We start from the raw sequence: 18,466 nt of genomic DNA, 5'->3' as shown, positions 1-18,466 counted from the left end.
TAATACAGAAAACAAGAGCACTGCAGCATGTATTGCAGATTTGGGAGGTTTTATGCTGGAAAATACTTTGTTCCTGACAGCTAGTTTTTAATCTATAAATAATTGCCGGGTTGGCGTATTGCATACTGCAGGCTCTATGTCTCTTCCATCCCTCTAACAGGTTCTCATTTTCAACCAGAATTGACAAGGCTATTCTGATACAGAACTTGCCACAACATTTTTGTAATTCCTTGAGTGCTTTGGTTATTAGATAACAGGTGGTGTGTCATTGTCAAGTTGAGGGTACAAATCCTTTGTTTGCAAAGGCCAGTGGTATGTTTGGCTTGTTTGTGAAATGTTCCACTGCAAATATTAGGAAATGTAATGAATTTGTATATGTATTTTTTTTAGGAGCAATGGATGAACTTCATAGCCTGGATCCAAGAAGACAAGAATTGTTAGAGGCAAGATTCACAGGAGTAGTAAGTGGCAGCACTGGGAGTACTGGAAGTTGCAGTGTTGGAGCTAAAGTAAGTCCTAAGAGCAGTCATTCAGATCTGCCATCTTTGAAATACTAATTTATCTCACACCATCTCATTTTCATATTGTTAATGTGATTTCCTTGTAAAAGCACTGGGTTGGAAGAGGCTCTCAGAAAAGTCCTTGTCTGTTATTTTGCTTGGAGATAGGATTGTTTATCCTGAACCTTTCTGTGACATGGATGTTGAATTGTTCTTAAAAGCACTGAAAAGGCTCTTTTGTGGCTTTGCTGTAGTGAACATGTGATCAGAGAGGAAAGATTTTCCCATTGTTTAGGTAGAGTTGTCCCTGCTGCAGATGACCATCTACTTACAGAGTCTGGTGTGACATCTGTTTTAATATTAAACTTTTGTGAAGATTAGTACATATAGATTATTTCAACATTAATTTTCAATTATTTCAACATTTCTAGACATTTATATCAGTTTCTCTTACTTTCATTGTAGAATTCCTGTCCTTTACTATCTAAGCCAGGATGCAACACTTTAGGAAGAACCTTATGAATGCTAAATAATTACCTTCCATGTGTTGTATATTTCCTTTCAGTTAATACATCTGCAAAATAATTTTGTCTTTGTTGCATATTCTGTTCAACTTGCTAACTTCAGCTTCCAAGACTGATTTCTGCAATACTGTTGCCTAGCCAGAAGTACTCCATTTTGTATTTGTGCGTTTGAATATTCTCCATCAAGTCTAGTACTTAATAAACTGATATTAAAAAGGTGTCATACTAATATTTTTAGGTGTTTCCCTCATGACTAAATTATTTCTGAATTCTGTTTCCAAATTGTTTACAGTGTCCTCATGTTTTAAGTGCTTTACACAAACTTGTAACTTAGCTTCCTATGCTGTATTTTAGTTACCAGTATAGATGACAGAACAAATACTTCCTGATAGAGGACATTGATGAAATTTCTGAAGACATGTCATGTATCGATGGCTATGAACAAACTACATAGAATTGAAATTATTATATAGTGATCTTGCATCATAATTTGCTTTGGAGAGTGACCTGAAGGTAACTGTCACAAAGCTGTAAAAAGGTCACGAACTTGTTACTACCATTGAAGCCAAGAAGTGAGTTAAATAGTCAGGGGAAGAAATGAGGTTGGATTGACACAGTGACATTGATGCACTGTCTAATTGTCTTCTCATTATAATTGCAAAATTGTATATTGGCCGTATCTTATGCTTAAAATTAGAAAGAGACAAACACAATGATTCTGGCCCGTTTTGTTTATTTATTCCTTGGATCCTCTAGTACTGCTTACTCCCCTAATTAACTCGTTTTAATAGCTCAGGTAGTTGCTCATAGTTCACATTACTATTTATCCTTTTTTATTACTAAATCTATACTTCTAACTTCATTGAACTTTTCCTTTTGATACAGCTGATTTGGTCCATTGCTTTGTTGCAAATTTCCCTCATAATCTGTCTGCTGCTGTATGTATAATACATTTTTTTTAAAAGCATTATCCAGTTTCTTGGGGTTCCTCTTCTTTAAATATGATTCCCTGTGAGTCAGTGCTTACTGTTTCCATAAATCTATTGGAGTCTTTTTCTTGTTGTCTGTTGTTCAGCTGATTTCAGCTGTTAGCCAAATTACATTCCACTTTCACATTCTCAGTTTGTTTATCCAAGTTAGCCAGAAAAAGAAATTTAAAACAACCAATTTCCTTTTTCACTCTGCCATGGAAAAAATGCATTTTACATTTTTTGTCCCTGGTGCATTCCAAGATTTGTATCTCATCCAGTTGGTTTCCAAATGGATATCTAGATGAAGTGGTGTTTTTTAATACTATCAAATGCTTTGATAAATGTTTGCAGAAGATACTGTTACCACTGTTTCTTACAGAGCCTCATCTAAGACTGTTGCTCTTACCTTCTAATCCTGTGATTTGTTACACCATCAGTAAAACCATAATTCCATCAGTTTCATTTGTATTTCTTTTGTTTGTGACCATTCAGTGTATCCATGCAGATAATGTGAAGTGTAGTAGCTGATCTGGGCTGTGTTTGGAAAAAAAATGCTTTTTAAAAAATACAGTCTGTAGTCTTGGTGGGGGATGTTCGGACAGGCTTATCTGATTCTTATTTAAAAAAACGGGTGAAACATTTTTGATCTGATGTGCAGAGGTGACTGGGAAAGTATGAGGTATAAATGTAATATCCATTGGTCTGCCTTCACTTTGAAGGCCAAAATGAGAAAACTTCTTTGTGCACAGTCCCAAATCCCCATGTTCCAGATTCTAATGTTCCTAAACTAGCAAGACAATACAGAGCTTGCAACTTTAATAGTTATTTTTTAAATACTCTGGGTCATTATATTCTTCTAGTAATTTAATTGAAATGGACTCTTATTTATTGGGAATACTCTTTTGAAAGGCTATCCTTACCATAGGTGTTGCTGAAGAGTTTTGGAATTTCTGGGGATAAAAAAGCCCATTATGTTCAAGCTTTTTCAGTTTGCAAGGTTGGAAATACAAATGTAGGTTACTGATATTATTGTTGCCTCTGACTTGGATGATCAGATACTGACACAGGACAAGGAAGAACTACATACAGACATTTCTGTACTGGAGACTGCCCTGGGGGTGGAAACATACATGGAAACTTTGTGTGTTTAACTAACATTTCTCTGGACATTGTAATTCGGAGATGATCTAGTTATTCAGATGTCACAGATGAGTACTGTCCTGCAAACTGATACTGGGCTGGAATTTAATGCTCAGGAGCAAACTGCCTTGGAACTATTTCACTTCAAAGTGTTTGTTCTGCCTTCTTATATAGAAGAGACTGGTCCATCAGTTTAAGAGTTTTGGTGGGTTTTTTTAATAAAAAGACACTCAGCTGATGATGACTCATTAAAATGTCCTCGTGACATGCTGTGTTCAAAAGATCTCTGAATAAATCAGCCTTAGTAAATTTCTAAAAAAATATTGTAATTTGGGACGTATCACTACTTGCGGTTGTTATTGTTTTTTCTTCCCTCACTAATGTAAATTTATTGTGTTGGAGGAAATCTGTTTTAAGAATGTAGAATAATGCTATCAATATGTTTTAATTTTTTCCAAGACAGACTAGACTATTGCAAAGATTATTTTTAAAATCTATTTCGTGACAGAAAATTGAAACCTGTTTTAATTAACACCTCTTTTTCTTCAAAAACTGAAAAATTCTAGTAGTCTCTAGAACTTTCTCCAGTGGTCTTGAATATGCCAGGGTTTTACTTGGCTCAAAAGCAATGGAAACTAAAAATTTACTATGCCCTGTCAAAATATCCACCTGTCAAATTTCTTGTCCCCCTTTCCAGTCACAAGTGCTCTATAGTTAATTTTTCCATGTCAGCATGAAATGACTGTTACTGGTTGTATCTGTGAGTGGTAACAGTGGATTATGTCTTATAATTCTGTGTATAATGTTGAGTGTTTTATTTGTCTTGGTAGGCCTCAACAAATAACGAGAGTTCAAATCACAGCTTTGGAAGCTTGGGATCTTTAAGTGATAAAGAATCAGAGGTAAGTGTATGGGGCAGATTCATTATTACCTCAGAATTTTAATGCTAACAAGGAATTTATTCTACTTTGATGCCTTATTTTGTATAGAAGCTTTTAAAGTAAAATGCAGACTACTCAGGTAGGAAAGAGCATAAATTACAGAAAGACATTATCTCTTGAAAGATGAACCGTGACTGGAAGAAGTGAGCATCTTTGGATTTTTGGTCATGAAACTAGCTGCCTTCTGCTTCTCTGTTATCTGTGTAGTCATGGTCTGAGGATGCATACAGCTTTTGGAGCTGAAAATGTTTATATAGTTCGCTGACTTTTGTTTCATAAGTAATAAGTGTTTCATCAGCAAAGATAACTTTGAGTGATCTTTGGATGAATCCTTGAAAGTACTCTAGTTTACTGTGTTTTCTTTCCAAATACCAATTTATGCCAAGGACATACATCCTTAGTAGACGTCATCTTTATTTGTAAAAGCTGCAGTTGTCACTGCATATTTTCTTACCTAAATCCAGTTTGTAATCCCAGAAAAGGATTCATGTGCTTATTAGGTTTAAATGTGCAGAGCTCAGACTTCCTTGAGTAGAATATTTTCCTCTTAGCGATGAGCACTGATACAGTTGCACTAATACTACAGCTCTTCGAATGTGCCTATTTTGGGGTCGGTGAGTCTCTCGGACAGTTTTGCCTTTGTGTGTCACAGATTGTGTGGATAAGATTATATCCTTTGTAACCAAGGGTGGGTTTCTGGCCTAGGCTAGGCCCTGTGTGACAGTGTGTGATGCTGGAGAGATGGCTGTTAGGAGTGTGCTTTTGGTGTTATTTTCACATCAGAGCTTTACTTTGGGGCCTAATTGTTCATTTGCTCAGTCACTACATGATGCTTTTTTACTGGGCTGTCAGCAAGTGAATTTAATTGGTTCCCAAAGCTGATACCTTATAAATAAAAGTTTTGTATTTGTGGTTTATTTTTCTTGTTGAAAAAAGCTCAGCTATGTTTTTTTTTCCTCTCACCTTTCCCAGCTGGATTATGCATCCAACTGCATAGACTATTTTCTTAACCAGAAGATTCTGTCTGCCTGTTGTTTTTATTCATGGCTTTTCCTAGAAATACTCTGGGCAGTGATGCAGTTCTGATGTAGGTGTGGGAATGGAAATGTGCTGCAGTCGCCTGAAGGTTATGATGCATTATTGCAATTTCTTTACAGAAAACCATGTCTCTGAGTAGTTGAGTGATCTCAGAACACTGACTATTTGTGTAATAAGTTTTGGGTGTAGGAAAATGTTATTTTACAGTTCTATACATGAGATACAGAGGGAAAGCTTTTCCAAGGCGTGTGAGTTTGAAAGTCTCTGCACTATGTTTTAACCTCAAGTCTTGCTTCTGAGTAAGGATACTATTTTATCTTTTAAATATTCTAAGACTTGTATTTTAAAATAGAAGCGGACATCTTTTTTGAAAACGTCCCTACACAGAAGTCCACTGTGCTCCATTGCACAGTGAAAGATGAGTCTTACTGACATTGAGTAGCAAAATACATTTTCTTTACTCTTTTTCAGAAGTTGTTAGTTGTATTCACTCTATTCTAATTGTAATAGCAAGTATGTTAATAAATTTTTACATTCAAGTTACATCTGGTTACTTATATGCTCAAGTGCCATGAAAAGTAAGCTGTAGATCTCAGTACTGCAAAGAGGTTGTGGGATTGCTTTGTTGTGTTGGTTTTTGTTTGTTTTAATAGCATGACCTTGAAGGTTTCATAGTACCAGTGATGGTAGTATGGAAATCAGACTTGCTCATTGGGGAGGCAGTGCCATCATTTGACGTTGAAGCACTGTTGTATTACAGTAGGTCTTGGGAGAAAAAAATAGTAGATATGCAAATCTCAGAATCATTGAAATTAATTTCTAGCAAGAGTGTCAATTTCTGATCAAACCCTGATGATGAATTCATGTCATTACTCTGTGCTTTCATCATGAAGTGGCACATTAAATCTGTGAATGTGAAGGGAAGACTCAGGGGAAGCACACTGAAACTGAGGGGAAAACTAGGATCAAGATATACGAGGCTCTGCTAGTATGCCAAGCTGTGTGGGACTTTAATATAACTTTACCATCTAGCATTGGGTAACCTTAAAAGTATTTTATCTTGCTTATGAAATAGTAAGATTTTAATTTAAATCTTGGCTATATGTAAATACTTTGGCAGCTATAGAAAGTAGCTTCAGTTTTCATTTATCAGGGAGATACTCCCCAGCCCCATCAGTCTTCAGTTTCTTGTAATTCATAGGACTCCATTCATTAGGAAGGATTTTGGAGTACATTTTCTAGTGATTGATGTGTGCTGTACATTATCATGCGAATTTTGTGCTTAGAAAAGGGGAACATGACCTTGTTGAGTAACCTCATTAATAACCTCATTAGTGTGCTAGTACTTTCTGGTTTGGAAGGTTAAATTAAACACTGAAAGAAATCAGAAGAGCTTAAGGAAATAGACATTTATGAATTACTTGAGTTTTGAAACTATAAACCTCTTTACAAGCCACAGCAGCTGGAAACTAGTTCTGGTGGGGGAAATCTTATGTGTTTGGTCCTTAATTAGGTTTTAAACTTTTTTTTCCTTGATATGGTCGGCAAAAATTCCTGCATTAGAATGTAACTGCAGAATTGAAAGTTGGAAAACAAGAATAACATGAAAATGCTTGGTTAAATAGTTTCAATTTAGTTCACGGAAAGGTAGCTTAATGTTACCTATTTACCTGGCAATAATTCCAAATTATTAAAGTTACATTTCTAAGCTATAGTTTCTGCTTTTAGAATCAATAACTTGAATTAACTCCATTTCCAGGAGTCTGTGTTACATACTTTACTAATGTATGATAGCACTGTAGAAGATGCAGGTGTCAGTTGGATTACTTTATTTAACATAAAATATATTTAATTTAAACTTAATTTACAGCCTGATAATACAACATTTGCCGTTGTAAAACTTCCAAAGATATCTTTATGAAGCTACACACATAGTCAAAACCCATAAAAAATACATGGTATAAGTAAGGAAGACCTTTCTTGTCCTGCTGGTTCTTTTATAGACTAATAATTTTCTAGGGATCCTAAAGTGGTTCTTGCCAACATAAATACTGTTGGGTATTTGTAGTAAATTCATGTTTGAGCATATCCACCACAAAGATTTTGGAATTGAAAGGTCCTTGAAATGATTTACTGTTGGTTGAAAGTTGAATGTTGATATAATTTGCTGTGTTAAGAAAGCATACTTGGAGCATCAAATGACAGATACCATAAAATGAGAAAATGATGGTATCATGAGAGAATGAAGCATCTTGTCACTGATCTCAAATTTAGTCTGAGCTATTAAGGACCTTTGGTTTATTGGTGAAATAGTTCATGCAATGTCTCCTGTGCTTTCTCCAGTTACGTATGAGGTGCCATGAAGAATACACACACACACACACACACAGAGCTGCAATATGCTGAACAAGAGCCGCTTTTATTATTTAAATTGGGGAGACTAACTGGTTTGAATCCTCAGATCAAAGAGGAGCAAATGTAATTTAGAGATGCTTCTGATCACAGGCCTTTCTTGTTATCTGTGTTGTGCATGGTGATTGTAATTTCCAGGCAACTGTATAGAAAAATTTATTCCAGAAATATTGACAGATCTGTATTTTTTCACTTACCATTGATACTTTTCTTTCTTCCCTTTGAGATAAAAGTATATGGGGAGGACAACACTTTCTAAGTGGATAGATATTAACATTTTGAACAATTTTTGCTCTCTACTTTTCCTTCTTTTTCTTTCTTTTTAATTCTCAGCAGATTCTAGAAATCTATACAGTTTTTATTAGTTTGGAAATACCTTTTACACTTATGAAAAAGTGTAACATTATTGGCTTCCTGTTGAAGTACTGGAACTTTGTGTTAATGCTGCAGCAGTGTGTAGAAAACACCATCAAGAATCAGATTATTTCAATTAAGCTTTAAAACACCTGCACTAAAATACAGAGATCTTGGTAAAATCTAAACATCAGTTAAACAAAAATGGGTCTTCATAAACTCCAGAATGAATGAAAAGGAGTAGTTGCTTAAAAATTAAGATGTGGAATTGCCTTTTGGGAAATAATTCAGGAATTACTTCTCACTTTCTTAAATACCTCTTCTAGCTTTTACCTGAATGACCAAAGATCGTATTATCTGAAATTGCATCCTGCTGAATTGTGAAATCATGTTCTGTGGATGAGGATTTAAATTTATTTCATAATAATACAGCAGTAATACAAATAAATAGAGCCTATGTTGCATCATGTTCTTTTTGTTGTTTGTAGACTCCAGAGAAGAAGCAGTCAGAACCTTCCAGAGGAAGAAAAAGAAAAGCAGACACTCAGAGTGAAAGCAGTCAAGGTAAATTAAAATGTAAATTGACTAGGTAGTGGTTGCATGTAATACAGTTTTGACTGTTAGCCTTAAAAATTCTGTATTTTCGCTCGCATAAGATGGGTGTTATATTTTGGATGGTGAGTTATGTATTCTGGTCACCCTCCCTTCCCACTGGAAGGGATGGCCAAGTAAAACATGAAGGGGACTGGTAATTACCCAAAAGAATCATGAGCTACTGCCTGTGTAACTCACAGCTATGATACAACTCTAATCTTTTTAAGAATTACAGCAACTCTTCTCATGCAAAATGCCTTGTGGTTTGAATTTCTTTTCAGTAGATAAGGGGAAAAAAGGATTACTGATTACAATATCTGATGCTTGTTTTACAGGTGTATATATAAGAACTTAATTTTCTTCTTCCTTTTTTGTGGAAGATTGTAGTAGTTTAGAGGGGTGGGGAAATCATGATGAGACTGATTTCTAATTTAATATTTACAAAGTTTAGTTTTTGTCATTCCTCTCTTTTGTGTGAGTTTTGGGTGAGAACTGGTGGAAATTTAACCTCAGGACAAAAATTCATCAGAAGGAGAGCCGAAATAGTTCTGATAATATCTGCATCAACTTTATTTTTCATTCTATCAGAGCTAGAAAATGTCACTTCATATATAAAGCAATGGGCTTCATATCTGGAAGTCTTTGTGATGTAGCATGCTATTAGTAGAATAATCATGTTGTTTGATTAAAATTAATTTCTTCCTAAGTGTTACTTTTTAGACACCTGCTTTGTTCAAAGAACCTGAATGAATTTTCCTATTTTCATTGTTCTAGTAGCTTATCCTTCCTCTTACTAATGAGTGTTGAAATTAGAAATGATGGAAATTTTTGGGCCTTTTTAATATAGAAAACATGATTATAATATCTTATCACTGTTTTACTGTCAGCAGCAGTAAAACTGAGTAGTCTGCACTGCAATATTCTCAAGGAGCTGGCCTAAGAAACTGCAGCTTCTTGGAGTGATACAGTACAGTTGAAGCACAGCAAAAACTTCCTATTGTATTGGAAAAAAGAAACAAGAAATCAATCTCTTCTATATTGCATACCCAGGATATTGACTTTTTGATATGTAAATTAATCTGTAAGTGTTGAAGAAAAGGATTGTTTAGAACATAGAACTAATTGGAAGGTGGTATAAATCAATGTAAATCTATTCATAATTTGCTGTGCCAAAATAATTTGACATGTTTCTTCAGTGTAGAGCTGTGTAATATGACATCACATAGATTTTTCTATACTGAAGAGGAATGCAGTCGGTCTCTTTTACCTGCATGAGAGCAAATTTGATGAAGTGGTATGTGAGAATTAAGCAGGACAGAAATCACTAGCAGAATTGCAGGGTAGGTAAAGAATTGGGTGGAGGGAAGTAGTAGCAATACATATACTGAGTGGAGAAGTTGGCTGTGTGCTGTTCTAGGTCTTGGAATTATTTTATCTAAAATTTTCTGTTAAAAGTCTTGACACAAAAAGGGCTGCCAAATGTTTCTGGTTTTTTATGTTACTTCTTAGTGACAGTATTATGCAGCAGCATCAGTGGAGAGGTGTATTGACCTAGAGAGAATTCATCAGGGCTGAAACAATAAAAGAGCTTGAAAATCTTTGCTAGAAAGTGGAAATCAAATTTATGGATCTATGGGTAATGATCTCCTAATATATTGCAAAAATTGCTTTCTGTCAAGTAAAAAGCTTTGAACAATAGTCCATTTCCAAGATGTTTCCTAACAGGTTGTCTGACTTCTACAGGAGAAAAGCCCAGGCTTAAAATTTATTGGTCATCTTAGGGCCAAACAGAAGAAAACATTTGTGCATCGGATAAGGTATAGGTACAATCTCTGGAATGCCAAGTATGGATCAGGTCCTCCTGTTGAAGAAATACAATTCATGTTGGTTCTCCTGAAGTCTCAATCCATTTAAAATAAATGCTCATCTCAGTCTCTGGAGTTTTATTTCTCTAGTTAACACTGTGAGTTACCCAATTCATAATCAGGTTAAGAGGACTGGAAGTACTTGTCATTCTCTATGCCCTCACTGTTACTGGCAACTAGGAAAATCCTTGAGCAGAATATTTGGGCATAGTAACTCACCTGGAGTATATAATGTTAGTAGACGTGGTCAATTGGATACTTTGAGATAGTCCTTGAAAAGGGGAGGGACTTAGAGCTGAAGGTTTGATCTGTAGGGTGAGAGGTGAGTTTCATGTTATCTTCAAGAGGTCTAGGGTTTCTGTAAAGTCTACTCTAAACTGGTTTAGGAATTGAGAGTGACTTAATATCTGATTTCTCAATGAATGGAATATGCAAATCCCTTTGTTTTGGCAATCCCTTAATTACCTATATAGGGACATCAAGTATTACCACATCAAAGAAAACCAATTAACAAGTGATAAGATTTTACTATAATTATTTTATAGGTAAAAATGTAAGCACTTCCACAAGTAATTTATTTAACCAGTTCTAATGTATTGCTGTATTTATTGCAGGAAAGAATATTGGGGGACGTGGTCACAAGATTAGTGACTATTTTGAGGTAAGAATTCTGTACATTTTACTTTGGTTTTAAAATTTTCTTATAAAATATCCTTTTAGCTTTTTTTGGATGCTACAACATTTTTTTGTTATAATGGACAGGCCTCTTGAGAGGTTGCTTCTTTTTTCTTTATACTTCTGAGTATTAAACCTTGAAGTAGAGATGCAGTCATCTCTTGATGGACACAATACAAAAATTATCTTTCACACTGTTCTTTAAACGGCTAAAGGTTGCACTGATAAAAGTAATCCAATCTGATTTAAAATTCTCTGTACAGAGGAGCTGTAGAATGTAGTGTGCACTTTCAGTAGCTGTATAATGCATTTTGAGATTGACTCATTGGAGGTCTGTGTGTGCTCTGCAGTACCAAGGTGGAAACGGCTCGAGTCCCGTGCGAGGCGTGCCTCCTGCAATCCGCTCTCCTCAGAACTCACATTCCGCTCCTTCTTCTGTAAGTCTGGCACCTTCCTAACTGTACCAGGGAGTTTTATAGCCTAAAAAGAGCAAAATTGAAAAGAATCTGTTTTCAAGGGGGAAGTTTTCAAAGGAACAAGTCCTGGGAAAGAGTTAATTCTTCCAACAGGAAAAAAAGAAATCAAATTAAGTATTAAAACTAAATTTTTCTATTAACACTGGGTCATTTTTTCTTAAACTTCTTTTTAAATACAAGGTAGTTATGTAAAACGTTGAATAAATGTTAAAATGTAATGACGTCTATCCGTAGGCCTCACACAAAAAGGGGAGTGTTTTTGTTACTTATAAGGAAACTTGGACCCCTAGCTGGGGACTTTAAAAGCTCAGGTTTTGATAAATTGTAATTTTTTTCAATAATTGATTCCTAATCTGCCTCTAAAATTCTCTTTGGTTGTGCTAATTCATTTTTTTCCTTCTCATAAGCACAATTTCATTGCTCAGCATACCAGCATGCTAAATGGCTAAACAAATTTTGCCAGTTACAGAAAAGATTTATTTTCTCTGAAGATGGACCTCAGCTTTTATTCCATGTGCTTTCAGCTTCAGGCATCCTCTTGGTCTTGCCAAGAATATGGAGTGTAATACAGATTTTGGAATCCAGCTTGGAAAAGGTCTCATTCACACAAACTAGGTTCATTAACAGGATTTGCTTTCTGATTTGCACTAGCTTCCCTTCTCAGATTCTCCCATGAGAACTAAACAATCCAAAAATAACTCACATTATTCTTGAGTTGTGAAAACTCAGAATCAGAAAAATAAGTCTTTGTAAGACTAACATCACCTTATGTCAGTCTTGTATTGTCTTAAATCTTTCAGTCTGTTTCCCAAAAGTGACAATCTTAGTTTTCTCAGAGAATGTATTGCATCCTTCCTGAGCTGCAAGTGGTATGTAACACCATACTGACAGCTCTTCAATGCAGTGCTCCAAGTAGTAGCTTGGGTGAAAAAATACCTTATTTCTCTGTTTCTTTGAGAAGTTCCTGCCAAGCGTTATACCGAGGCTATGCTCATAATTAAATACTACAGCTGTATCTAAAATTCTTTGCTTTCATGCTTTTCAGGTTCGACAGAATAGTCCTTCTCCTACTTCATTAGCTTTTGGGGACCACCCTCTCACACAACCAAAGCAGTTATCTATTAAAATTACTCAGGTAACTTTTTGTGTAGATCACTTTACATTGCAGAAAAAAAATTTAGTTATGTTTATTTCTTTGTCTTGTAACTTCTTATAAACTCTTAAAGACTTTGAAAAGCTTTGCTTTTTAAAATTGCCAAAGCATTTTTTTGGTTAAGCTTAGCAGCTCGTAGTTTAAATATCTCTGGTGAGTTTTGTATTCTGCACTTGCTCAGCTCCCAGGATGGCACTTCATGATTACATAGATGACCTGGCATTGGTAGGTTTTTGCTCAAGATTTTAGCTGTTGTGTGATTTTAGAAGTAGAAGCTGCTTTTCCAGGCAGATTTTGAATTGACAGCTGCCATTGTCATGCTGCATTTAAAATTCGACATTGAAGAAGAAAAATGAAATGGATGAGATGGCAATCAAAATGATCAACACAATTCTGACATGACTTTTAAAAGCTGAAATCGACTGTTTCATTCTCTCTGCCATTTCTGATGTGATCTGTTCTTTCACATTAGTCAGTAAAAGGTTGCTTCACCTGTTGACCGATACAGAGGAATTAATTAGTTGATGTTTACATTCTTGCCCTGGTTTTTTTATGGTTTTTTATGAACAGTAGCTTCTCTGTTGGTGATGAAATCTTTTAATATTGTTAATGGTTTGTCCCAACTGTTCACAATTGTCCTTATGAAGAGGGAAAGTGATTTTGAATAAGAACCTTTAATGACACTTCCAAACACCTGAAAATAAGGTTTTTCTGGTCTTGTTGAATGTTTTAAAGTAGTTTATTTCTCTGCCTAACAAGCATAAAAAGAATAATGCTGTATTGTAAAAGGAAAGGATAAATATTTCAAAATGTTCTTTCTAGACTGATCTCACAATGCTGAAATTAGCTGCACTAGAAAGTAATAAAAATCAAGACTTGGAAAAGAAAGAAGGTCGTATAGATGACTTACTCAGGGTAAGTGTTGGACATGGGTAAAAGTATTTCTTCAGAACAGCAGACTGAATATGAGGGCAATTTTTTAGATTTTTAAAGAATCACTTAAATAAAAAGATATAACAATTTTTAATTGTCATAATTTTTTTCTTAAATCTAAGAAGTCTATATAATGTAATGTATAAGTTTTTTTCAGCTTCTGTGCTACAACTTGTTAATGATTAAATATGTTTATAGACTTCTGAAGGTGCAAAGAAAGCCGATACCATTTGCAGGCAGTTGATTAATTCCTTAAATTCATATTATAATTCACCAAATGGGTGGGTTTGGTGGTTTTTTTGGTTCTAATTATGAATAGCCGTTATCTGTGGAACAACTGTTGGCATTTTCAGAATGGAGATGATTGTGACAGAAATAAATACAGGCAGTGAATAACTACTTTCAGTAAGAAAACTATACTATACTCTTAAGACCTGTTTCCAGGAAAAAAAATGTTAATGCTTATGCTCTTGAAGGAAACACTGGAGACGGGATATACAGAAATATGAAATATGAAACAAACCTATATTTCACAATTTGTAGTCTGGTTAGTGTTTGTATGTGTACATATATAGGTACAATACCTAAAAATATTAACCCATGCAATGATGTACTATGAAGTTGTATCTGTAGATTGTTTTAGCACATGTTCAACAGTATGGGATAGACAAGCCTAAACTATTTTTAATTTTTTTTTTAAATCAAAATAATATTGTTGTGGGGTTTCTAAGGTAATAAGTTAAATATAATTGAAACACAGGGAATTTGTTAAACTTCCTACTCAGATCATTGGAACTTTTATAATTGTGAAATTTTTGCTTTCTTTTAAATTGAAGATGTTAGGATTTGCATGACTTGAGAATCATATATAAAGTTCTGATGCTAAAATTTTCCAGTTTGAACGTAAGTGGAGCCCTCAGTGGAGAGCTGAACATGAGATTGGTACAGAGTTTTTATATATTCTCATTGTGCTGAATGCTCTGTAATACATGTAAAGGAAATAAAAAAGAATCAAAGCATCCTTCTATAGATAGGGATATATCTGTGAAATGAAATTTTTATTTAGATAAATAGATGTATTTATGCATGTATGTGCCTTACTTTAATCATGTGAAATTAGATATATTTATTTGCTGTGACAGCTGAGTTAGAAACAATATTTCAATATATCTCTTCATATTTTGTATATATTTATTAGGCTAATTGTGATCTTAGAAGACAAATAGATGAACAACAAAAACTACTTGAAAAATACAAAGAAAGGTTAAACAAATGTATTTCAATGAGCAAGAAGCTTTTAATTGAAAAGGTAAGTTTACTGCTCTTAAAATCTTTGTGATAAAAGCTGGGAGATTGCTGTAAAACTCCATTATGATTCCTTCATTTTGTCTTCAACTTTTTCACATGTGTCACTTGAGATTGAAACTTTGTATCCATGGTCTCTATCTGGCAGTATTTTTATAAACCTGAATAAACGAAATAAAACATTTAACCTTTTTCACATTGTGGGAAATGTATCTTTTTAAATTTAAGGATTTACCCATCATATGTAATTCAGAATAGCAAATCATGAAAGTTATGAATGTATGAATTTAATATATGGCATATTTTGTGGAAAATGGTAAGATCACACTGGATAAAAGAATTTCTTAACATAATCTGTAGTGAAGAGGAGATGGATAATATCTCTCTGTGAGACACTTAAGTTGCTACGGTAATTTTTGTTGTAAAATGATAAAATGCCCATGTTAGCTCAGAATTAATGGGAAAAAGGAAATGAAGATGACTGCCTTCATACTACCATAAATGAAAGAATCATTTTTTAAACATTTCACAGCAATTATATTTAAACTAGTAGCAATTTATTAGATGACAAGGATACCTTGTTTCTCTCCCTCTTCTTTAAATTAGCCTAGTTTTAAAAAATCATAAAAAGTCAATAGCAAATCATCTTATTAGAAATTAAGGTACAAAAAAGTTTAAGATAAACAGCCCCAGTGCCTTCCCTAGTGCTAGCTGTTGGATCCTGCTGTCATACACAACAGCACAGAGTGAGCCATTGGAGGATTCAGGAGTTTTCTCACTAGCATGTCATCAATAAATTATTGCAGATCTTTTTTAAGTTCCAGCATGAGGGGAATGCAGGGAAAAGATGCATCAGATCTGTTTGGCATGATAGTAAGTGCATACCTTCAGACTGAGAATCCCACAAGGGATGTTTCCTGTGAAAGGCCCTTCTTCAGTCTAGAAGTCTTTTGTAAAAACAGCCTTAAATCTGACAACTTCTCCGTTTGTGTGTGTGTGATTTTGGGCCATAGACATTTGTTATGAAGCAAGCATTTGTAGCAATCAAAGAGGTTTCTGTGCATTAGGTGTTCATAGTTACTGTTTCTGTGAGGGAGAGCAGGCAGATTTGGTTGGTTGTCACATCCCAAGGATGCTTGTGGTAGCAGTGCTGATTCTAAGAAGGGAATCTGCTTCACTTCTGCAAGTGAATATCTGAGTGCAGTTCAGCCTGCCCACAGTGCATTGCCACACAGAGGTCCCTGCCCTAGGTCACTTGGTACAAATACTAACATAGATGCTCTGCCAAGGAAGTTTCCAGGCCAAGTATAGGAAGTGCTTTCTTTAGGATATGTGAGTTGGTTCATTTCTGGTAATAGACATGTACAGATAGAGTATCATATCCTCCATAATTATATCCTCTATGATGCTGATACTCTAAATAAAGTGATTTTTTAATGATGAAGAGCAGCAAACTTTATAGGGAAATGGAGCCAAACTCAGGGGGGGAGTTTGGTGCATATATTGTCCTCTAATACTGGTTCTGGCAACTGCAAATGCTTGAGTTCTGTAGAAATTAGAATAAATGGGATAAATACTACAACATATTTTTGTTGACACTCCTCTTATCCTTGCCTTAAAAGGCTGTTGGAGGAGAAAAAAAGCCCTGAGTGTTTTATTGACTTTTTGAACATTTTAGTGTTACTAAATATGAAATTTTTTTGTTGTTTTCTTAGAGCACACAGGAGAAGCTGGCAAGCAGAGAGAAGAGCATGCAAGACAGATTACGCCTGGGGCATTTTACAACAGTTCGTCATGGTGCTTCATTTACTGAACAGTGGACAGATGGCTTTGCATTTCAAAATCTTGTGAAGTTAGTCAATGCTATGTTCTTAAAGTTCTCACTAATTGTTACTTCCCTCTAGTGGACTTTTTTACTACTAATGTTCTAGGATTGAAGCAGCTTTTCATATGTTGTATTTTGCTTTGCCTTTTGAAGACTGAGAATATAATGAGTATAGAACTCCATTAATCAGGTGAGGGAATGCTAAGGTTGTGTGTCTTTGGTTCCACTTTGTTTTAACTATCTTTACAAAGGCATGAATGTTGTAAATATCATAGTTATTCAACTCAGCTGATAGAATTATAAAGGTAAATCAGTGATTTTTCAGAAAGCTAACCAAGTATCACTGGTGGTCATTGGGACAGGTGAGGTCTGTGAAGTTCTCACTGGTCACATAGGTGCTACCTGCACATCCTCATGGTGGCAGTTTTTCTGGCATCCAGCTCCTTAGTGCTGTGAAGGAGCAGTGACAAATCTGGCAGCCTCAGACAGGATCTAGTGCAAGTGGATGGGGGAGAGCAACCACCTGGAAAAGAGCTGCCGTAGCAGGTATTTCAGCAGTGATGGAGCTAAGGAAAAGAGCTCTGCAAGACTCTCAGAGATGGTGGTAAAGTAATTATGCAGTGCTTCCAAAGGAGTGCTTTGGTGATGAATCTGATTCATTGGAAATACAGATAGATTTATAGATAGAAGGATACATATATTTTAGAGAAGTAATTCACCAAGAGTTTTGTTTTTAAAGGACAGTATTTAGTCTTAGCATTATGGGGTTGCCCAGGACACTGTTTTTCTAAACAGTCTTAAAAACAGTCTGTAGATGTGTTTTGCATAAAAGCTGTAATCGTTTGCCATACAACCAAACTTATGATTTGTTTGGGAATGGCCAGATCAAATTCAGTATTTGGCCTGTAAAGATCAGGTGCTCTCTATTGATGCTGTCAGGGAGTGGTTTTGATTGTATAAAATAAGATATCCAACAGCTCAGATAGATTTTTTTTTTTTTTTAAATTTTTCTAGTACAGAAGTCATGCATAGCACTTTCAAAAACAAAACAAAATTAAAAAAAAGACAAAACACAAAACTCCACAAAACCCTAAAACAACAACATATATACAACATATAAACAACAACATATATACCATATATAAACCACCATATATTTAAAAAGTAAATTGTGCCATAACTTTAGCAAAATTTTTCCACTTAATGAGGAACACTGGTGTTCGTTCTCCTCGGAAACATTTTCACATGTTCAGTAAGTTTTTTTTAATTTCTAAATGCCTTACCAGTTAAAAAGATAGTTCTTGAAAAAATGCTAACTTATGAAACTTTAATAAAGCTTGTTTTTTGGGGGTTTACAGGCAGCAAGAGTGGGTGAATCAACAAAGGGAAGACATTGAAAGGCAGAGAAAGCTCCTGGCCAAGCGAAAGCCTCCAACTACAAATAATTCTCAGGCACCATCTGCCAATTCTGAACCCAAGCAGAGGAAGAATAAAGCTGTGAATGGGGCAGAAAATGATCCCTTTGTTAGACCAAATTTACCACAGCTGTAAGTTTAACATTTCAATCAGTCTTTTACATAAATTCTGAGATATTGTCTGTGTGTGTTCTATTCAAATAACAGCATAAAAAGACACTCGGTATATTCAGCAGCTATATTCTCACTAAGGACTTGCTGATGCTAGGGAAATTTGCACCACTGTCTATGAGGTTGTTGTACAATTTATTTTTGGTAAAGTCGCCAGAAAAGGGCCCATTCTGG

The 18,466-nt window shown here is 35.0% G+C and overlaps 1 protein-coding gene across 5 annotated transcripts in view; it reads left to right on the top strand.

The window, feature by feature from the left end:
* Positions 1-18,466, top strand: part of TLK1 (tousled like kinase 1) — a 68,171-nt gene that overhangs the window by 25,556 nt on the left and 24,149 nt on the right. For all 5 annotated transcript variants that reach the window (XR_014616322.1, XM_084209650.1, XM_084209648.1 and 2 more), the window contains exons 2-11: positions 391-509; positions 3,966-4,037; positions 8,369-8,444; positions 10,954-11,000; positions 11,365-11,451; positions 12,536-12,625; positions 13,466-13,558; positions 14,775-14,885; positions 16,597-16,733; positions 18,065-18,253. Coding sequence is in view for 4 of the 5 variants with exons in the window: in XM_084209648.1 (XP_084065774.1) it covers positions 391-509; positions 3,966-4,037; positions 8,369-8,444; positions 10,954-11,000; positions 11,365-11,451; positions 12,536-12,625; positions 13,466-13,558; positions 14,775-14,885; positions 16,597-16,733; positions 18,065-18,253 (1,021 nt within the window). In the remaining variant the exon portion in view is untranslated. The remainder of the gene's footprint in view (positions 1-390; positions 510-3,965; positions 4,038-8,368; positions 8,445-10,953; positions 11,001-11,364; positions 11,452-12,535; positions 12,626-13,465; positions 13,559-14,774; positions 14,886-16,596; positions 16,734-18,064; positions 18,254-18,466) is intronic.

Source organism: Fringilla coelebs, assembly GCF_963513975.1.
Source record: "Fringilla coelebs genome assembly, chromosome: 7".
Taxonomy (NCBI): domain Eukaryota; kingdom Metazoa; phylum Chordata; class Aves; order Passeriformes; family Fringillidae; genus Fringilla; species Fringilla coelebs.
Note: the sequence above shows the minus strand (reverse complement) of the source record. Positions and strands in the feature narration are given on the sequence as shown.